This window comes from Fusarium poae, chromosome 4 (assembly GCF_019609905.1).
Source record: "Fusarium poae strain DAOMC 252244 chromosome 4, whole genome shotgun sequence".
Taxonomy (NCBI): Eukaryota; Fungi; Ascomycota; class Sordariomycetes; order Hypocreales; family Nectriaceae; genus Fusarium; species Fusarium poae.
This window is the reverse complement of record NC_058402.1, coordinates 4,167,378-4,188,756: the sequence shown is the minus strand read 5'-3', so window position 1 is coordinate 4,188,756 and position 21,379 is coordinate 4,167,378. Positions and strand designations below refer to the sequence as shown.

The 21,379-nt window shown below is 47.4% G+C and overlaps 9 protein-coding genes across 9 annotated transcripts; 4 read left to right on the top strand and 5 right to left on the bottom strand.

Annotated features, from left to right (window-relative positions):
* Positions 1–911: 911 nt before the first annotated feature.
* FPOAC1_011428 (uncharacterized protein) lies at positions 912–2,849 on the top strand (the record flags this gene model as incomplete). Its single annotated transcript, XM_044855807.1, has 5 exons — positions 912–960; positions 1,039–1,107; positions 1,159–1,265; positions 1,328–1,938; positions 1,997–2,849. The coding sequence occupies 5 exons, from the start codon at positions 912–914 to the stop codon at positions 2,847–2,849; spliced, it is 1,689 nt and encodes a 562-aa protein (XP_044703120.1).
* Positions 2,850–3,386: 537 nt separating this feature from the next.
* FPOAC1_011427 (uncharacterized protein) lies at positions 3,387–4,562 on the bottom strand (the record flags this gene model as incomplete). Its single annotated transcript, XM_044855806.1, has 3 exons — positions 3,387–3,812; positions 3,862–4,226; positions 4,280–4,562. 3 exons carry the CDS (start codon positions 4,560–4,562, stop codon positions 3,387–3,389), a joined length of 1,074 nt encoding a protein of 357 aa, XP_044703119.1.
* A 1,322-nt stretch (positions 4,563–5,884) lies between these two features.
* Positions 5,885–7,626, bottom strand: FPOAC1_011426 (uncharacterized protein; the record flags this gene model as incomplete). Its single annotated transcript, XM_044855805.1, has 3 exons — positions 5,885–6,180; positions 6,230–6,477; positions 6,527–7,626. 3 exons carry the CDS (start codon positions 7,624–7,626, stop codon positions 5,885–5,887), a joined length of 1,644 nt encoding a protein of 547 aa, XP_044703118.1.
* A 349-nt stretch (positions 7,627–7,975) lies between these two features.
* Positions 7,976–9,913, bottom strand: FPOAC1_011425 (uncharacterized protein; the record flags this gene model as incomplete). Its single annotated transcript, XM_044855804.1, has 7 exons — positions 7,976–8,167; positions 8,223–8,530; positions 8,597–9,142; positions 9,198–9,344; positions 9,396–9,499; positions 9,565–9,690; positions 9,747–9,913. The coding sequence occupies 7 exons, from the start codon at positions 9,911–9,913 to the stop codon at positions 7,976–7,978; spliced, it is 1,590 nt and encodes a 529-aa protein (XP_044703117.1).
* Positions 9,914–13,228: 3,315 nt separating this feature from the next.
* On the top strand, positions 13,229–13,538 carry FPOAC1_011424 (uncharacterized protein; the record flags this gene model as incomplete). The annotated part of the gene is made up of 2 exons (XM_044855803.1): positions 13,229–13,250; positions 13,306–13,538. The coding sequence occupies 2 exons, from the start codon at positions 13,229–13,231 to the stop codon at positions 13,536–13,538; spliced, it is 255 nt and encodes an 84-aa protein (XP_044703116.1).
* Positions 13,539–13,654: 116 nt separating this feature from the next.
* On the bottom strand, positions 13,655–15,074 carry FPOAC1_011423 (uncharacterized protein; the record flags this gene model as incomplete). The annotated part of the gene is made up of 4 exons (XM_044855802.1): positions 13,655–13,971; positions 14,020–14,476; positions 14,531–14,938; positions 14,988–15,074. 4 exons carry the CDS (start codon positions 15,072–15,074, stop codon positions 13,655–13,657), a joined length of 1,269 nt encoding a protein of 422 aa, XP_044703115.1.
* A 620-nt stretch (positions 15,075–15,694) lies between these two features.
* FPOAC1_011422 (uncharacterized protein) lies at positions 15,695–17,190 on the top strand (the record flags this gene model as incomplete). The annotated part of the gene is made up of 3 exons (XM_044855801.1): positions 15,695–16,089; positions 16,142–16,370; positions 16,414–17,190. The coding sequence occupies 3 exons, from the start codon at positions 15,695–15,697 to the stop codon at positions 17,188–17,190; spliced, it is 1,401 nt and encodes a 466-aa protein (XP_044703114.1).
* Positions 17,191–17,297: 107 nt separating this feature from the next.
* On the top strand, positions 17,298–19,595 carry FPOAC1_011421 (uncharacterized protein; the record flags this gene model as incomplete). Its single annotated transcript, XM_044855800.1, has 1 exon — positions 17,298–19,595. One exon carries the CDS (start codon positions 17,298–17,300, stop codon positions 19,593–19,595), a length of 2,298 nt encoding a protein of 765 aa, XP_044703113.1.
* A 319-nt stretch (positions 19,596–19,914) lies between these two features.
* AXHA1 (putative alpha-L-arabinofuranosidase axhA-1) lies at positions 19,915–20,895 on the bottom strand (the record flags this gene model as incomplete). The annotated part of the gene is made up of 1 exon (XM_044855799.1): positions 19,915–20,895. One exon carries the CDS (start codon positions 20,893–20,895, stop codon positions 19,915–19,917), a length of 981 nt encoding a protein of 326 aa, XP_044703112.1.
* Between the last annotated feature and the right edge of the window lie 484 nt (positions 20,896–21,379).

Below are 21,379 nucleotides of genomic sequence, written 5' to 3'. Positions count from 1 at the left end.
AACGCAGCACAGAGCAGACACCATGGTTTGGAATCATGTCTTCAGGAGCTGAGTTGATTGCAACTTACTTCTTGACTTGTTCTTTCTTATCTATTGTAAAGATCTCAATTGTAACATCGTGCGACGAGGTAACCCCATAAAGAAAGGTGTATGCTTGGCATTCTTCTTTTTAACCTTAAACCAACAGCCCTGACATGACCAATGCGTGTTTCTTCACTACATCTTTTGTATAAGCAACATCAACATACCCAACTTTAATCTCTCTCCGTGGTTGTTTGTCTATATGTTAGCTTTCTGGATCATTTACTATATTTTGGGCTGGCTTGAATGGCCACGAAATTGAGAAATGCTCATCGCCAAGGCCATCTCATACGCCAAGACAGTAGTAGACTGTGATAACTCAAATACAATATCCTGCCAAGGGTTTCAACCAGCATGCATATCTGTATTCATGGGTTCTGGGCAAACCCTTGATACATTTGTTGAATCGTTGGCGCAGTGCTCGGCGTTTTGGGCTCATTGTTCTTGGCTTACTCTGCTTCTCTGACTTTCTCTCTTCTTTACAGGGACATATCGATCACTCTTCTGTTTATGTATCTTAATTTAGCCACTGTTTGTTGTTTTAATCGTTTCAAAATCGAGTAATCTCTATTTGCCTTGACATCTTGGCGATACCAATCCTGTTTGCGATTCCAGTCCACTAACTAAATCGGCACTCTTGTTTAAAAAAAGACTGTCCAAGATGCCATAGAAAAGTGGCTTGGCCCAGCATCCTTTTCCACTCTCGTCCTCTCCTCTATTCTCTTCTCTTTGTAGGCTGGACCTCTATTATTGTTTTACTTTTACTTGTTGTTCTTTGCTTTTCCTGTTCCTTTTGTCTAGTTTGAATTGTCAAATCTTCCTTCGCCAAAATGCCGGTCCTGAGTCTCAGCGAGCTGAACATTGTGCTCGGCGTGCTTGGTACGTTTCCACGATCCTACCTGACGCCCAGCCATTACCTCCTTGGTATGCGTCCTTGGCTTACATGTTTCTATCTAGGCACTTTCATTCTTTTCTACGCCATCATCTCCGTCAAAATCAAGCAGGCTTGGTATCTCGGCGAAGCTTGTTAGTACAGTCGACCCTCATCCACCGTCATGTCTTTCTAACACCGTCCAGTACCTGCTGTCGCATTCGGAGTTGCGTTAGGCCCTATAGCTGCCCAATTCATAAACAGTGAGAAATGGGGTTCGGCAGAACCAGGCCAGACAAGTGCCATCACCCTGGTATGTCTTCAGTCATCAATTGGGACCTGACACCAGGCATGTGCTAACTCGGTATCACAAAGGGCGTCACCCGTGTCATGATCGGTGTCCAGCTTGTCATTGCAGGCTATCAACTACCAGAAAAGTACATCATCAAAAGATGGAAGGAGATGGCATTGTGTCTTTTGCCCGTTATGACTGTCATGTGGCTTTGCACGTCAGCCTGTATCATGGTCACCATCCCCAACATCACATTTATAGCCGCTCTTGTTATTGCCTCCTGCGTCACCTGCATAGATCCGATCCTTTCTCAGGAAATAGCCAAAGGTCCATTTGCCGATAAATTTGTGCCTCGCCCCCTACGAGAGATAATCTCAGCCGAGGCTGGTGCAAACGAAGGCTTTGGTTTCCTCTTCCTCATGCTCGCTACGTACTTGATTCGACACGCCGATGTACCTAGCGCTGGTGCTGGTGCGAACAGAGTGGTTGCCAATTCTACTGCTGAGGCAGTCCATGCTGCGACTCATGCACTCATGGCACGTAGCGATGAGGTTGGTCGTCTTGGTGGCGGTGTTGCCCATGCCCTTGAGACCTGGTTCGTCGAGACTTGGCTCTATGTCTTTGCCTTGTCCATTGCCTACGGTTTCATCGTTGGATATGGAGCATGCAAAGTAATCAAGCTTGGTCTTAAGCAGTACGTACCCATGTACCACCATCTCTCTTATCCGTATAATAAACTAATCATCATGTAGCAAGTACATTGACGACGAGTCATACGTACTCTTCCCTACAACCCTTGGTCTCTTCATTGTCGGAAGCTGCGGGGCCATCGGAACAGACGATCTCCTCGCTTGCTTTGTCGCTGGGTGTGCGCTCAACTGGGACGGCAACTACCTTCGCGAAACCGAGACCCGACATGACCAAGTCAACGCATGCATAGCAATCCTCCTCAACTTTAGTGGTTTCATGTACATCGGTGCCATCTTGCCTTGGGAGAGCTTCCATGACCCCACTGGAACTGGTATCACTCTTCCTCGTCTCTTTGGTCTCGGATTCCTTGTTCTTGCCTTCCGTCGCCTGCCAGCTATTCTCACCTATTACAATGCCATGCCTAATGTCTGTAAGAACTGGAAGGAGGCTCTCTTCATGGGGTACTTCGGTCCTATTGGTGCTGGGGCTGTCTTTTATGTTGAGCACGCACTCCAATTGTTCCCACAAGATGGCGAAGGTGACGAGGAAGAGACCAATCTGGTTCGCGCTATGAAACCTACTGTCTACTGGCTCGTCCTTTTCTCCATCGTTATTCACGGTCTTTCCATTCCTATTCTCAATATCATCTATCACTTCGCCGGTAAGGAGATGATTAAAGAAGATGCAGTTGAAGTCCACCGTGCCTCGATCCGTGTTGCTACACCCAACAATGCAATTGCCGGCGACAAAGATACCTTTATTGCATTTAACCGCTTCAGTCGCCAGGTGGGCTCTGAAGCTCCTCAATTACCAGTTCAGAAGGAATTACACTATTGGTCGGATGATGAACACTATATCAGCGAGGTTGACATGGAGAAAAGGAAGAGCAGACTGACATGGGTTGACAAGGTCTAACGGATAGAAGAGAATAGAGGTGGGCTTTGTAGTCAGTACAACAAGAAGCGATCTTGGCTCTCTTTTGGACAATGTTGGTTAATGGCACCATGCTAGTTGACCCCCAAGTAGTGTCCGATCAAATTGAGATACCAAAGCTCTACCAAGGTCTGTGGTACATCTCCAACCCTGTACCGCATCCATGGTGAGACATTAACGGATTATTCACCTAGAGCAAGTCATCCTTGAACAATAAATAGACTAATGGTCACTGGTTCGCGGATGTGGAGGTGGTTAAGCCACATTGTCACCGCCGGTCGAGCGGAGCCGCACCTTAGCTCTCCGTGTCTACAGGGGATCATGTCACTAGAAATAAAAGTCCGAGATTGCGCTGCAAGAAATGTAATCTTTTTTCGTGTACGGTCTAAGAATTCTAAGAATGGTGTAAAATAATTAAATGACTGGCGTGAATGGTATCAACATCTTTCTTGCCCCCGTCCACCAGAGATTTGTCAAGGTGAGGCAGCCATTCAGGCTGAACACTTTTGATAAATAGGATTAAACAACAAAATGTTCGTCCTTCAAGTTTCGTGTAGAGCTTGACTCGCTCTGAAGGTCATCGTAATCCGTACGATCACGGTTTGGCTTGACAACCTCAACCTGTGTAGTCTGGAATGTCCTGGACACTTTGATGCCGTCTTCCGTCCGCTCTGGCAGCTCGATATTGTCACCAGCTTCGATATAAGTCTGATTACCAGCAGGGAAGACAGAAGTGGCTCTTTTATTGGTTGTAGTCTTTGCACCGCTCTTTCCACCAGATCGTGAGCCAGAGTAGTCGTAGCCACTGGGGTTGCTTGCTTTGACGACCTTTGTGATGAGCTCGGCCATGTTCATCTCGATGTGGAGTTTGACAAGGTATGCAAGTGGATGGAATTGGAGATAGACGATATCGTTGGGAAGGGACATCATCGCGATGAGTAGAACCTGTCATGACTTAGTCAGGAGCACTGATCATCAAAGGGACGGTACTTACATCCATCGTCATCGAGATACCAATCATGACCAGGTTCACGCGGTAAAGGCGAGTGTATTTCGTCAAGCCATTGGCGACAAGTCGAGACCGGACAAGATGAATGAAATAAAAGTTCAGTCCTGCGTCGACAACCAGAAAGATTCCCTTCTCCACTCTATCCCATACGGCGTTGACTTTGATGAGTTCCTTACTGATTTGTAGACGGGCTGGAATCCAGATACAGAAAACACTGATGTTGATAACGAGAAGTACAAGGAAGGTTATAACCTTTAGTTTCCAAGCGTTTCGTCGGTTGACCATTAATATGGATATTCGGTTGATGATAATCTGGAGAAGTGTTTGGATCTGAAAAGCCCAAAGGAGGACTACCCCGTAATGTTAGCAAGGCTTCACATACAACTAGACAATATCCACATACCAATGACAAAGAAGACAGGGAATCCAGGAGGTATGTATTCACGAAGGTAGCACCATGTGATAGCACTCATAATGACACTACTCGCCCACTCCATCCACAGCAAAGCAAGATAAACGTTTGTCCTCGTTCCTCTTTTCCAAGACTGGATGGTTTGTCGCATAGCCTTGGTTCCACTGAAGATTGACACACCCAAAGAGAATCCCCAGGCAATACTGGCAATGTTCATGTCAGTATTGCCTGGCTTGTGAAACTCATAGTCGTCTGCCAACAATAGTCCACCCATCCTGGCTGATGTGTGCAAGGAATGATGGTATCTGTGAAAGAGGGGAAAAGAAGGTGAGGAATGCAGGGACCAGAAGAGTTTGACAGCGAACAATGCATTGTATATTAGAGACAGAACGATACCATGAGCAGGGTCCAGGGGCTTCGGGGAACCTTTGCTCCTGCAGTAGAGTGATTTACGCCCAACGCTTATTCATCTGATTTCAGACCGTCGAAGATCTTTCACTAGTCATATAGCGGCTCCCAGTCGTCCGGAATACTGAGACGTCAGCTCATCTCTTTTAGGAATACTACTGCAATAGAACAAGGTTCCCCAGGATACTACATGGTGGCTGAAGCATGATTCAAGTCCGGAGGAATGGAGGAGGCCGCTTTGATCCTGCTGCTTCCTCGCCTGGCAAGTACCATTTGGGTGCTTATCCTCTGATGTTGGTTTGCATGAAGCCTCTTAACGTTGAATGGTGATGTTTCTCCTGATTACTGATAACGGTTAAAACGAGTCATTGACCATGATCTGAATACGATGTCATTACCAAAGATCTAGGCGAACCCCAGACCCAATCTGCAACTGCGGTTCCGCACCTCTCTAGCGCTGTACCATGTTGGGATTACCAACCCAACCTGCAAGGAAGATTCTCCTACAAAACAGAAGTATTCTTCAGTGGCGCCAGCTAAACAAAGGGAAGGCTGCTACTACCAGTATAATATCACCCTTGGTGTTGTGATGGTTTCTTGCAGAAGAACATCTCATCCCCGGACACATGGCAATGGCTTGTTCCCTTGGTTCAAGTGGCTTTCACATGCATGACCCAAGCTGAATGAAGCTTGACTTCGGCTCCGCGGTGGATCCTTTTCAGCCCTGAGAGGATGATCTAGTAAAGTTTATTTTCACATTCGAGGACAACGATAGGCTAAACAAAATACTCGGTAATTTAGACATCGGAGAGTGGGAGATTCTCGAAAATTGGTCTACGGTTTCTTAAGATCCCGGGGATGAAGCGCAAATGCCCCGTTGATCGACAAGACCGAGATGATGTTCCAGACCCTATTTGTATCAAGAACCAATTATGGGCCCGATTCGTTCGTCTGCGGTCAAGGTTAACAGCCGCTAGTATTGGGAGCAATAAGTTAATCTGTGACTACCTCGAACCATCATGCTTTTGCAATCAATATTTCATATGAGCATACTTGTTCCTCTCCTATTTTATCATCAATACTGGCACATAATTTGATCCTTGTCATCTAGGCATAGATACAGCACTTAGAGATGACCAAATAAATCATTAAAACTACTGAGATCAACATCCGAACTGAGTACCTTATCTAGTCTTGCTTCTTGCCAACGATACCCCCTTTCTTTAACCCAAGCCAAACTACGATAGTTACAGTAGTGCAACTAGCAAATATGGTCCAGAAAGCAGCCCTGTAGCCCTTCATCAAAGCCTCTTCACGCCCCGTAATTCCGGAGTGCTCTGTAACAGACGCAGCGATAGCAGCAGTGATCGCCAGCCCGACGGAATTCCCAAACTGCGCTACCTCGTTGAAAACACCGCCAGCAAGGGACTGCATCTCAGGGGGATAGGCGTCGGAAATGACAAGATTCGATACGGTGAAAAGAACTATTTAGGTTAGTCTCGTTCTTCAAGTTAGTCGAGCTTTGCCACTTACCATCTGGGTTGACGGGTGAAAGGAACATGGCCCAAAAAGGCGCAAGCCAGTAATTCTCACCTACGTCAACAGTCGCCATGAGTGGTGCTGCCACCATTGTTACGAGGGCTGATATAACAGCCAGTGTTCTCACTTTGACTTTGGCGATGAGAATACCAGTTATAATATTCACTGCCACGCCCATTATCACGTGTGGGAGGAATCGGAGCGAGCTTTGCAGGGCTGAGAGGCCTTCTACTTTTTGAAAGCTTCAACAGTTAGCATCTGAACCAGTTCCATAAAATGCCAGGGACTTACTAAAGGGTAGTAAAGTACTCGATGCCGTTGAGTGAAGCCCAGCAGAGGAATACAGCGATACAGACAGAAGTAAAGGATCGGTTCCTCCATAAACTGTTGGGTATGAGAGCTGGTCTTCCATGCTTGACTTGATAGTCCATCCAGAATGGGAATGCCACTAATAAGACAATGGCTATTGTCAAAAGGGCGATATTGGCAGGGTCATCGAGTCTCTTGTATGACGAAGATATCATAGCTAGAACATAGAGAAGCATGCCAAGTGCCACACTCATGGTCGCTGCTCCAACCCAGTCAATCTCATATTTCAGTCTAGTCGTCCATTTCCTCTCCGAGTGGGTGTAGACAGAAGGCAGAGACCATATCGCACCCGTTGACAGACAAAAGTTGATGATGGCCATCATGTAGTAGGCCCACCTCCAACCAATAGTATCGGTGAAGATGCCTCCCAGAACGAGACCCAGTGCATATCCTAGGGGACTGCCCATGCCATTGATAGCAAAGGCGACATTCCTCCAGGGTCCTTTGGGAAAGGTGTTGGCGATTAAGCTAACCGCCGTGGGGAGACACATTGAGATAGAAGCCCCGAGCAATGTCCTAAAGAGAATAATCTGGATTCCAGTCCGAGCCAGCCCAACAGCCAAGGTAAAGACGACAAAGAGGAAGCTTCCAGTCACCCACATCAATTTGGCACCGACAACATCTGCAATCGCACCAAAGATGAGAAGAAGACATCCAGCTGCGAGCGCGTACACTGCTGCAGGCCAAAGGATGAGATTCTCTGAAAGACCGACATCTTGGGCAATTTTGGGGAGGGCAGCGATGAGGATGCCTGAGCCCATTGTGTTGAGAAAGCTGATACCAGCAAGAGTTATAATAACAATGACTCCTCTGGTCTTGGATATCCCCAGGTCGCTCGTTTGGCTTTGACTTGAGACATTGTCGTTGCTGTTTTCTGCAGCAGGGATATCGGGTTCAGTGTCAATCTTAGGGGATGCTTGATTGAGATTAGCTGTTCTGAGCTTAGTTTCGTTCACTGGCTCCAGGGGAATAATTCCGCCATGGATTGACGCGTTGCTTGCGAGTTTGAAACTGCGATCCATCTTGTTTAATTGACGACGAGTAGCTTGAGTTTAAACAAGAGGTTTGAGTTGTATTTTATATGTTGAACTTGTTGTCTCTTGTCAGATTCGACGTCATTATTGTCAGAAGGGCGCGCTATCGACACTATTGACATGACATTTAATTGGTTGTGTCCTGACAATGATCCTTCGCCAAGCACTTTGGTATGTAGACATCTATCTGGTCACAAAATTGTCCGAATTCTAACAAGAAAAGTACAGTCTTATTTCAGATTAATAGTATCTTATCTAATCGAAGAAACAAACTTCTAGGAGCCTCTAACCCCCATTACTATAAACTAGATTCCAGGATTCTAAGTGCTGTGTGCAATTACAGATCCTTGCGCTCATGATGCACAGGCTCTGAGGTCTCGATAGCAGCCTGCTTCTCACTATCGTGGTAGTTAACCTGTGCAACATTCGCATCATCGCCATCAAAGATTCTTGCAATCTCTTCGAGGGTTGGGCCCTTGGTTTCAACGTAGAAGAAGAAGACAAAGACGAGCTCGACAGCGATCCAAACCTATTTCTCTATTAGTCTTTGAAATCTTAGGATCAAGCAATGAAGTGGTCCTTACAGTATAGAAGCACCAAAAGTTCCAGTTGTTGGGAAGGTTCTCGAGAGCGATGGGGTTGGTCTGGTTACCAATGGTGAGAGCAACCTGGATGAAGAAGTTCATGATCATGAGACCTCGGGCACGGAGTCTGAAGGGGCAGATCTCCAGAGCATAGGCGACAATCAGACCAGACCAAGCGATGGAGTAACAGACGTCGAAGAGCCAGATAAGGGCGATCTGAGGGTATCCGAGACGCTTAATCTCTGTCTCACCAGTGGCTTCAAAGCGGGCGGCAACGATTGTCCAGGCCAAGAAGAACAACAGCATACCTAAGAGTACCAATGTTAGTTACTCCTCTTACGACGGAGTTTTAGGCAAGAGGGATTTCTACTTACCGACAGTGGCAGTAAGGAAGAGTGGGCGACGACCAAAACGATCAATTCCCAACGAGCATCCAATAGCAACGAAAAGCTTGAGCATGTTCTCTCCGGCGTTCAATCCAGTCTTTTGTGCTTGATCCTTGATTCCAGCGCCCTCGTAGATAATGTTGGAGTAGTTGCTGATCAGGGCATTACCGGAGTACTGCGAGATGATACCCAGAGAGATCAAGAGCATGAGACGGTAACGGTTGCCTCTAGTTCGGATGAAGTCAAGGTAGCTACCTGTCTTCTGGGCCTGGTATTCAAGGGCAAGTGTATCCTTAATCTCGGTGTACTCGAACTGCACAGTCGCGTTATTGGAATCGCCGTTGGCGTGGTATTTCGAGAGGATGGTGAGAGCTTCCTCATGGCGCTCATTAGCCATGAGCCAACGAGGAGATTCGGGAATCCACCAGATAAAGGTGATCTGGATGAGGGATGGGACGGCCTGGATGAGGGTAATGGTTCGCCATGACCAATCGCTGTTGATGTTGATCGTTCCGAGACCGATGAAAGCGCAGACTAAAAAGATATATATGAGAAGATGCCAGGATTTATTTCTTATATCTTCACTTACGTGTAGCTCCGAGATTCCACAGACAGTTGTAAATGGCGGAGACGATGGCACGGTGCTGGGGATGGCAGATCTCGGTGAGGAGGACAGGGCAGGACAGTTGAGCCAGGGAGTTTCCGAAACCGACAAGGAATCGACCGCCAAGGTACACTATCAAGGGTTGGTTAGTGGATACCTCAAAGGGTCAATTGGAAAACTTACTGCCGTAGCCATTGGTAAATGCCGACAAGAAAGCGCCAAGGATCATAATAAGACATCCCACAGCAATGGGAATCTTTCGGCCAAAGTGATCGGCCATGTAAGGACTATGCCAAGCAACCTTTGTTAGTTTCCGCCAAGTCTGCAGGTCACCAAGAAAGGAAAAACGTACGCGAATGGGAAACTGGCGATACTGCCAATCTGGTAAATGGAGTTGAGGATACCGAGCTTGGAGCCCTTGGGATGACCAAAGTAATCTTGCCAGTCATCCATGGCCTGGGAAGTGTTCAACATGGAACTAGAGATGTACAATTAGCTTCAGCCATTCGTTTCTTGGAAACCATGATAGCTTACCCATCGTAACCAGTCGTAGCTGAACAGACACAAAGAATTGCGGCGTAAAAGTACAGCACGCGCAATCCAGGATCAGCCCACCATTTGACCTTGGCTAGCTGAGGCGCCTCAGCCTGAGCGACGGCAAGGTCTTGTTTGGTAACAGATGCACCGACAGCGAAAGGCATGGTGGAGAGCCTTGTCGATTTCGACTATACAATGACAGGGAGTTGCTGCGATTGAGTCCAATTCGGATAAGTCGCGATGCAATGCAAAAAGACCAAGACCGCCAAGATGGAGTGCCAAGCAGAAGATTTAAATATGATCTTCTAGGGGTCTATATTAACCTATTAACCGAGGCTCTCTGTATTTACCCCGGACGAATCAAGGTATATAGGCTAAAAGCCGTAGCCTGTTAACTACTCTACTCTACTCTACTTTCCACCACTCCGGTTGATTTCCCTATTTCCCCATGGGGGCGGGGGTATATCCACTCTCGCTGCTCAGGTAAAGTAAGAATTGTAAGATTTGACGGCCCGGACAGCCGAAACTATCTGCCTCGTGGTACAATTAGCCGAAGACATGTTCAAAGGGGTGGTGAATGAGTCGACAGTCGAACGCTGGGTGGGTAAGCCTCACATGCAGCTTCGTCCAGACATATGGGTTTCTTCTAAAAACGGTTCATTGTTTGAGCAATTGTATCAACAACTCTTGGGGACATAATAACGAGGATTACCAATGAGGGTATCCCAGCGGCACTACGGAGTAATCAAACCTAGTTTAGTTCCAACAAGGTTCTTGGTGAAACACATAAAGTAACAGCCTCAATTAGACTAAATTTTATCCAGAGCTAACAGAATAATACCCTTCTTGTTGCCTCTTCAATTTGCCTAAGAAGAAGACATTCCTCACCTAACCCAGTGGCACAAGCGGCACGCCACCCGATAGATCTTACGGTAACAATAGACACGAGGCCACGGAGCTGAGGCTGGTCGTTGCGACGATGCCAAGACGTTGCTGAACTCTCGGCAAGTATCTGCCGAGTGAACCATCCATTTACCATAGAAACAAGTCGAGTCCAAAAGGCCCGATGGTTCTGTCAAACTGCAAGCTGCAAGCCACAAAAGACCTAGGTAACATCAAGCTAAAGCTGACTCTACTCAGATCATCTGCTCTCTATTGCAAATGGCAAATAGCGGAGAGTCGGCCAGAAACTACCGGGGCTAGAGCCGCAGCCTGTAGTCTAGGTGCTAGCTCCATGTCACAAATTCATGGGGCGATTTTTCGCGAGTTTCCACAGTCTGTCGGAGCCAATTGTAATGTACATTGTTCATCAGACCATTGTTCTATTGATAGGACTGTTGGTTGAAAGGAGCACATGTGCATTGTTACGGTGGAAACAGGCTGGATGGCACAGTAACATTCCAATGCGATGGAACCCACAGTCAGCGCGACGCTTACGCGAAACGAAACGCCGCAGTGCAACGCGCATGTGGCTATTTCATAATGTTACTGTTACTACAGGTTGATAGACATGCTCCAGGGTAATGCCACTCCAGTTTTCATCTTTCATCAGTCATTTTTAAATCGAGTGAGCAGCAATTGCAGAAAATACTCAAATGGAGACAGAAATTGTATTATTATAGTTGCAACTGTCTTCTGAAAAGTGAAATGATAGGCGCCGGATAATACTTGAAGGTCTGGAACACAAGACACTGCATGTGATCTGACACTACAATGGTAGAGTTGGATGATCCCCGACGTAACTTCGGCTCATTAACCAGAAGGCAAGCTGTCAAAATCTTGACCCAGGTTAAATTATCGGTTATAACTACCTATTTATGTAATCTCCCATAGTCCCATCGATCTTGCACACGTGCCCAGTCAATGTTGCCTCGACATTTTAGCCACTCCCTCCATTCTTGTTCATTTAACCTTCTTCGCATTTTATTTACCATTGGACCAGTTTCCGATCGCGACGTTTAACTCTACAGTCTGACACATCTTGAACTTGTGCTTTACTTGAACCTCATTTAACCTTGAGAATAGCCATACCTCGTTGCCGCCAACATATGAGACAACAGTACCGACAAACTCAGCCTCTCGTCCATGGTAGACGACAGCGAATCTCTAGCATCCAGCATACACGACGTAAATTTTGATGCATCAATAGCTCTGCCCTAGCGTCCTTCAAGGCAATGCCATTGCCGAGTCCTTTGCCTTGACCGCTATGCCTTCATTATTGGTCTCGAATGATCGCCACTAGCATCGTCTCTGATTAGAGCTCTACGTCCCAGGAATGCTTTGTGCTCCTGTCGGTTATTCCTGCACCCGAGCCTCGGATTTGCTGGAATCCAAATGCTTTTCCGGCAACTAAGCAACAAGAGACCATAAGAAGAGGTTGGTTCCTTCATTCTGTCTTGTGTTGTTGGTGGCAAGTAGTTTATTCCAGATACCCTCTACGTCAAACCGAAAGAGGTATTGCATGGCTGTAGGAGACCAAGCCTGGCCACTAAGGGCAATTGGCACACTCCGGGTCAGTTGTAGACGGATATGGCACGTGGAGTTGACATCAACTCGCCGAATTGCTGTTTGACTTTTGTCAATTGACAGATTCTATCCAACTAACCTTTGGAAGGAACAAGAGCTTTTATGGTAATCATTATGATTCTAACTTTATGAGTCATAATATATACCTTTAGACCGGACCTATATTAGCATCTAGGTTCAAAAACTGTGTTTTTTTATGAGTTGATTTTGAATGTATACTTCGGGACTTACGCCTCGAAAATCACCCAACAAAAAAGACAGATTCTATCTCGCAATTCTGTAGCAAACATGTGCAATGGCTTTGTTATGAGACAATCCAACTTCTATGACATGCTCTACTCCTTCACCGACATTCGATCATGACGTTGATGATAGCGTGGCTTACACAAACAATGAAACGAGATGAATGCGATATATGAGAAACCGGAGCATGGTCTCCGCCGATCTAACCTCTCAACGCCCTGCGATCGATGTCTAACCAGTTACAGGTCTAGGTCTACTAATGGCATGCGGGGATGGCACTAGATCTGCGACGATCGATGGTACCTGAGCGTTAATTTTCAGGGCCGTTTAAGGCTGGGATATTAACAAAAGCAAAAGTCAATGACCACTGTAAACGCATCATATCCATCTACAATAGGAACCAACACCACGATCGATTCGATTCATGACGTCGAGATGTTGACATTCGAGTGAGACAAGAGCAGATCCGTTGATTGCTCGTTGCAGTCTTTGTTCTTACGCGCAGCGCGACTTGAATCGTGACGTCAATGAATTCATGCGTTCAGCAATCACGCATGAGAGTTGATGAGAGAATTGTGTACAAAAGGACATCTTGTTCGCTGATAATTGTGCTTCCAACTCATCATCTCACTCACATTCTCATCAATCCACTACTACTACTACTACAACTATCAACTTCAACTCACTTTCCACAACTTCCAAACATCATCATGTCTGACTACAAGCCCACTGGTACAACACCCTCGCAATTCCTCCACTATTCACTCTTTACTAACACCTACAACAGAGCACGACGGTCTCCGCAAGGATGGCCAGCCCGACGGCCGCGTCGGCACCGGCGAGTTCGCTCACGGCAAGGTTGACCCCCATGAGGCCGGTGTTCAGGGCGGAAAGACCTCTGGCAGCGGCAGCAGTGGAGGTCTCGAGAGCACCAGCGATGACAGCGGCGACTACAAGCCCACTGAGCACGATGGTCTTCGCAAGGATGGAAAGCCCGATGGACGTGTCAAGGGCAACTAAGATACCCACGACTCAAGGAAGCGTTTAACGAAGCGTTATATGCCTAGCAAGGAATGAGAATTGTTAACAACCGAACCCAATCGTCCCATTTGTGAAACATGTGAAAACTGCATTCTTTAGCACGCTGCACGAGCCAAGTTATTCTCTGCCTCTTCCATGACATCCCATGCGTAGAAAAAGTCTCTGATCGGTTTTGTGTAGTTCATTGCCTCTGGGGGAAAGATCCCCTCTCCCCAAATATCCTCAGCTTGCTTCCGTAGTACACTAGATATCCCAGGCTGAGCATCTGACAGTAGCTGCGTGACTTGAATGCGGCGTTTTAAAATGCCATTGTATAAATCTAGACGCTCCGGAACCTGTTCTGGGTTTTGCATGTCTTTGAAAAGAACTTCTAGTGCTTCTGCTTCCTCGATCGCAAGGACTGCACCTTGGGCTGTGTTTCTTGTTAGTAGTGTAATACTCTGAGAAATATTTAACGTACCGTGCGTTGGCTGGATGGGATGTGCAGCGTCACCAATTATGACAGCTCTCTCCCGAGTGTACGTCTCAAGAGGCTCCCTACGAAATAATTTATGAACAGAAACACTTGTCGACAAACCAAACAACTTGGCCACCAGCGGATTATACGTGCCTACCATTGAGATAATCTCTTGCACGTTAGTACCAGTGTTCCAGTCGAGGGCATGCTCGTTGTCCGATTTTGTCTTGTGTCGAAACGCAACGTTGAGCATTTCCCCATCTCGGCAGGGATATGTAACAAGGAATGTTCCAGTTGCTAAATCAAAGGGCACCCAGAATCCTGGATCTTGGTCTTTAAAAATAGCTGCGAGGTCTGGGTATTTGTTTACTTCAGAGAAGGGAATAAGACAGCGGTAGAAAGAGGAGCCGATGTCTTCGAGGGGTACGTCTTTTTGTGAAATCTCGTTAATGAGCCTGGTCTTGAAACACGATTAGCCGGCTGAAGTTGAAATGATGTAGGATACTAGACTTACTCGAACTCCGTCAGCCACTACAACAAGGTCTTTCTCAAAAGCCTCTTCGTTGTCCAAAACAATTGTTCCACTCTTACAATCAAGACTGGTGACAGAATGACCATTACGGATTATAACCGGCGAACCCGGATATAGCTCATCAGTGGACAAGGCCATTTCCTTCAGCGCAGTATGGAGGTCCACACGATGAAAGAACATGAAGGGTGCACCATAGTCGTCTTCAACATGGCTGAAGTTTTCGACAATCGCATCTTTTAGTGTATGCGGATCTACCATGCGCATTTGCTTATTCTGTACACCGCGAGCTGTTTTGGGATCAAAGCCGAAATGACGAAGTACGCGCATTCCATTTGGAGTGATGGTTATAGCAGCACCTATTTCGTCCTTGAAGTTGGATCTCTCGAATATCTACACGATATCAGACGAACTCAATCGTTGGACATTTCATCATACTGACCTCGACTTGGGCTCCCGTTCTTCGAAGTGCAATAGCGGCACTGAGGCCACCGATGCCTGCACCAATGATTCCAACCTTTAAAGTCATTGCCAAGTTGATGATAAGTAGAGCGTTGCTGACAGATTTCGGCAGTGGCACAGTGTCTTCTTAATGGGTTGCTACGCCTCACGGATCAGCAGCGTAAGCCCTGCCTACGGAAGCTAATGCCGAGATTGGGCGCTTAGATATCAATTCAAGTTGTACATCAATCGTCAATGACGCAATGCGCAATACGCTTGATGCTCCATATGCTCACTACCCGCTAGTTAACATTAGTAAAGTACAAGTGCTTACTATGGATTCTTCGCCCATTCCGCCCTACTATCCAAACCTTTCCTATCCCATCATGAAGAAGGCGGAGAAAAGAGGGGTTAATCATTGTTTCTTACTCAGTCTGAGTAGCAGATGCATCACGAAAATCGAGAGTAAGCCGGGCTTGCATTAGCCCTTTTGTTGACGAATGAGAAATGATACTCAGCTGTCAGCATAATATCTGCTTTCGCGGTGATTGGTTTATCGCTCCATTGGGAGCCATGTGCATAAGCCATGGCTCGTTACAGCCTCAAACTACGGTGACGTTGAAGTTCTTGCCGAAGCGGTACCATGGAATATAAGTTATACAGGACCACCTCCAGTGTACCCTACTTATTCGTTCAACGATATCCACGATGACTACCACAACGTCGCTGTTCTCGGAGCTGGAGTCTCACCTCGCGGACACCCAAGCCAAGACTTATGCACCGGATGCACCTGACTTTAAGAAGATTGAGCAATGTTTTGTTGAGAAACAAGTACAGACTATTGGTGTAGTCAGACCCCAAAACGGCGATGAAGTCGCATCAGTCGTTCGTTTCTGCTTGGAACGCAACATCGAGTTTACTATACGTGGAGGAGGCCACGATTGCGCTAGTCGAACATTGGTCGATGGGACACTTGTTATAGATATGCGAGATATAAAACACGTCGTCGTGGCCCAAGACCAGAAAATCGCAAGAGTTGGTGGAGGTATTCTCTGTGGTGACTTGGCCAACACTTTGGGTAAGGATAAGTTGGCAACGCCCACGTAAGTGCCATGGCCCAAACTTGCAGGAACCCTGATGCTAATATTATTCAAGTGCCACAGTTGCAAGTGTAGGATACACCGGATGGGCGACTCTTGGTGGCTATGGATCTTTGACATCGCATTATGGTCTCGGTGTTGACCAGATCGTCGGAGCCAAGATTGTCAACGCTTGTGGAGAAGTTCAAGATGCTAACGAAGAACTACTTGTTGGTATCCGAGGTGGTGGAGGATCACTCGGCATAATCATTGAATTGTCCATCAAGGTTTATCCTATTGACAAGGTAAGATAATAGCCCTCACGCCAGCCTCTCGCTTACTTTGAAGATTCTCGTATCTACTATCATCTACGACTCAACCGACCTATCCACTGCTCTCGCCTCCTACAATCAACACTACGAAAGACTCCTCGAGTCGGGACAGCTCCCCGTTTATCTTCAGTTGCAGCCCATGATTGCCCAAATGCCAGGCCAGCCTGCAAGTCTGATGATACTCGCGACCTGGCACGGCGACGACAAAGACGAAGGCCACTCTTGGATCAAGAACATTGCTGGGGCAGCGAATTGCGTCATGGAAAACACGCAAGAGATTACACTCGCCGAGATGCTTGCAAATAACGAAAAGCTCGTAACGTGGCCGTCTTACGGTCGAGTCTACACCCTTAATGTCGAGAGAATGACAGAAGATGCCGTCAAGATTTTGGGGAAGCATTGTGTCAGTGCTCCAGGCGGAAGTCTCATCTTCTCATATCATACACTACTTTCAGCACAAGAACCAGAACAGAAGTCTGTTTTTGGGACACGGGCGCGCCATCATATGTTTGAGATCTACGCTATGATTGGAGACAAGACTATCGCCGAAGAGCGGGTTCAGTGGGCTGCCAAGGTCAAGGCCAATCTTCAGGCGGAAGACGCTGATAATATCCTGGAGGGTTCATATATCTCTCTTGGGTCTCATGAGGACGCTGATGTCAAAAAGATATATGGGAAACATTATGATACTCTGGCGGCTCTGAAGAAGAAGTATGATCCTGAGAATGTATTCAAGCATAGCATCCCGAGACTCGTAATTGCTGGGAAGGAAACTGGGATCATCGAAGCTTGAGTCAAGCGACGAATATAGTCATGCATTTCCCCCGCTTTGACAATACGTGTCCGTTCTCAAGCTCATTGGTGGGTGCATCTCACATCACTCCACGATGATCCTGCCTGATGCCAGTTCCACATTACGGGCTTTTAAACCTCTCATACATTGAAAAGACATTCAAGATTCGAACGATGACAGACGTACCGCAATTCAGCTATGAAACTCCAGACTGGGTGGCCAGTTGCAAAACATGCAAACCTGTTTGGCAGCGACTGACGACTGGCGATAAGTTCGAGCACCCAATCAGCCTCGGAAGTTACGAAGATCCACTGCCCGCACAATGTTCTCACGTTAAACCAATGGTAAAAGCACTCTACGAATACAGTAGAGACGAAGAAGAAAAGGACATGACCAGAGACGTCCAGATCGATTGCTTCACGGGAGGCTACAGTATTGATCTTGTTGAGACCGTGGGTAATGGCCAGTATCGCTGGAATCTTGCTCTAGTTGACCAAGACTCTGTCCCTGACCATCCTGGTACTGCTCGTATACTGGACCCCAAATGGGCGGATCTGAGTGTTTTGAACACATGGAAAGACACTTGCATATCGTCGCATGGCACTTCGTGTCAAAATCCCTTCAAGATATGGCATACACGGCCTGCGTGGCTAGTTGATGTTGAAAGAAAATGCCTCGTTCCGGGCAATGTTGAAGGGAACTATATTGCGCTAAGTTATGCCTACGGCGATCATAGTGGCCGTCTGATCGATTCCAACGTCCTCCAAGCACTTCAAGTGCAAAATGCTCTAGAAAGTCCGAGTCTTTCAGAGCATATGTCTCCGATCATACGAAACGCCATGTTCCTGACTGCTGCCGTTGGGGAGAGATATCTCTGGGTAGATGCACTATGCATCACACACGAGGATCGAGAATCAACTACTCAGCAATTGAATTTAATGGGTGCCATCTACGCCAACGCCATCGTCACAATTATGTCAGTCGACGGTGATTCACTCACCGGCCTGGCAGGTATAAAGGGCATCTCAGCTGCGCGACAACTCGAACAGGACATCATTCCCTTCGGGGATCAGAAGCTCATCAGAATAGACTATTTCAATCTGCAATCGGAACATTGGCTACCTTACTACGAAAGAGGCTGGGTATACCAAGAAATAAGGTTATCTAATCGAAAGATCGTCTTTCAAGAGGAGCAGATACACTGGATGTGCCATTGTGCCGTGTGGCATGAAGAATCGGCGCAGAAAGTCCGAACATGGACGGACCCTTACAATAAGACAATGGACTTATCCATGAGGGTTCTCCTTGCTGGCTTCTTTGACTGGAGTGTATTCAATCTGGTTGTAACATGGTACAATATCATGACATTTCGATATGACGAGGATGTTTTCCCTGCAATTTCAGGATTCTTTTCTGTCCTCAGTCGACGCTTTAAAGGAGGCTTTTTGTATGGGATACCGGAAATGATGTTTGAGCGTGGACTTGGTTGGACACCGACTTTTGATTCAACCGACCTTCAACGGCGTGTACGCTCATCAAGACCGGAGGACATTCAGCTTAAACCTTCTGGCCTTCCCTCGTGGTCATGGATCGGATGGAGTGGCTCTGTGAACCCGGGTTATACTGAAGCGACACTGGTGGCAAGACGCCATGACAAACTAGAAGAAACAACACCCATCACCAAATGGTACACCAGCCGTTCCCCAACAGATCCGCCTGAGCTGTGGCGAAGGATTAGGTCTACATGGTATGATGATCGGAATAGCTACAAGGATTTCACAAAGCCGCTACCATCGGGGTGGACACGCCACAAAGCTCCGGACAAGTCAAAATGGGTCGGCGGACCTCATATCTTCCCAGACGGATGCGACCAATATGTTTTCACACACGAATCCATGCCAGACGATGAGCCAGAAGAGGAAGAAGCACAGGCATGGTATTACCCTTTCCCTGTCACCGACGTGAATGAATCGACATCACCCGATATGCCTGAGCAGACAGAGTATCTGTTTTGCAAGACGTGGAAGGCTCAACTATGGGGGACTCAAGATATAAAAGAGAAGGGAAATATCAACATTGCCTTGCTCTACAATAGCCAAAAAGAACAAGTCGGGTTCCTCCATCTAGTCAACAAGACCTATCTGGCTCGTTTCCCCGAGGCACTGACTGACGAAGGGGGAGGGCTTCCGGTGGACTTGGTAGCTGTGTGTAAAGTAAGGGAATACAGCAGGACTCAGGATGAAGTCACTGAGATCTGGGACAAGGCATTAACCATAAAAGATACGTATCTGGTCTTATGGGTCGAGTGGATAAATGGGATCGCCTATCGTCTTGCTAGTGGGAACGTACAAGTCGACAAGTGGGATGAGTTAGATTTGGAGTCTATCTCCTTGATTCTTGGATAGTTGAGAGAGTAGGGGCTATGCATTTCTTATAGTGACTAGGACAGAATTTCACGGCAAGGTAACGGTCTTCAAAATAGATTGATATGTGCATGAATTTCCATTGAGAATGAATGACTTCATTTCGGTTCGTAGTAAGAATTTACAATCAGAATCAACTATGTACAAGTGAATGAGGGTCATAGGTAAAGCACCATATACCACCCATGTGCAAAGCAAAGACCGGTGGCCACGTTCATGATCCACACGAGTGTTGGCCGCCAGAAGAAAGGTAAGTCAACCCGTGCTCACAAAGCACTGCTCATAACAAGAGCCCAGCGATTTATCGCTGGAGGGTCAAAACACCAGGGCGGTATGGCCAGCTGTCGTAGTCGGGAGCTGTGGCACTGGGGTTGCGGCCCTGGTACAGCAGCTTCAGGTTGCAAGGGTCGACGGGGAAGGTCTCGTCGTTGGCGGTACGGACAAGCTCACCGTGGCTGATGTCGTTGGTCCAGCTGGCTCCAGAGTTGGCCTTGCCGGCGAAGGGGTTGGACTCGCTGGCAGCGTTGGGAGTCCACTGGCCATCGAGGGTGTTGGCAGTGAAAGAACGGAAGTAGCGGCCGTTCCTACCCTGGGCCTCAACAATCATGAGGTACTTGTTCAGTCCCTTGAGGGAGTAAACCTGAACAGCCTCGAAGAGGTTGTCGACGGTGTCGCTCATGATGATCTGAGAGCTGGAGCCAAAGCTGCCAGGGAAGTTGCCAATGGGCATGCTGGAACGGTAGATCTTGCCGTTGTCTCCAGCAAAGAACAGGTACATGTTCTTGCTGTCACCGATGACGGTCTGGTCGATAGGACCAGTCTTGGAGTCGGCGATGTTGCCGGTGAAGAGAGCCTGGGGCTGCGACCAGCCGTTGGCGTTGGTGGGGTTGTTGGAAGTTCGGTAAGAGAACTTGTGAGGACCCCACTGGTGAGCCAAGATCCAGATACCCTTGGGCTTGAAGTAGAAGAGGGTAGGAGCAACAGCGCTGCCGCCAGTCATCTCAGTCTGAGTAGCAGAGCCGAGCTGGCTGAGGTCGGAGACGGGGCTGAAGCCAACGGACTTCCAGGCGTTGCTGAAGGCGGTGGCGTAGACGAGCTGCTGGCCGTTGTAGGGAGCAACAGTAAAGTCCTTCAGGTTCTTGAAGGGGGACTTGGGCTGAGCCACGGGACCGGTTGATGACCAGCGGTAGTTGGTGGGGAGGGAGCATTGGGCTGAGACATCGCCAACAGCGGCGAGCAACAGCAGAGTGCTGGCAATGATGTCGTTGTTGAGGAACTTCATCTTGGTTGTGTTGGAGCTGATGAGGAAAAAAAATCCAAGAGTTTTGGCGGACGATCACTAGATTATATATATGTAAATCCTCAGACCCATCGCATAGTACAACCCTTCATCTCCATTGGCTTGCCCCTACTATCAACAACCTCACTTGGACATTGGAGGAGAAACTCGGTCTCCACTGAATACAACCCCATGTTTTTGTCCCTTCCCTTTTGCCATGCTCTAGACTACTAGTGTAGTATCGTGCTTAGACCAGGGACGGATGTGCCTTGGTCTAGTCTAGATCACAGGAAAATGACCAAACAAGGATGGCATTGCTCACGTCCTGCTTTCTTCCCTTTGCAGGACCACGGAGGCGGATCCGAGCTTGCGATATGAGGTTAGCGTCATCGGGTCACTTAGTTGATCAAATACCTCGATGTTACGCTAATCTCGGCCGGACACACAAGTATCCCTGTTAGACAGTGACTTTGACTCGCGCGGGTAG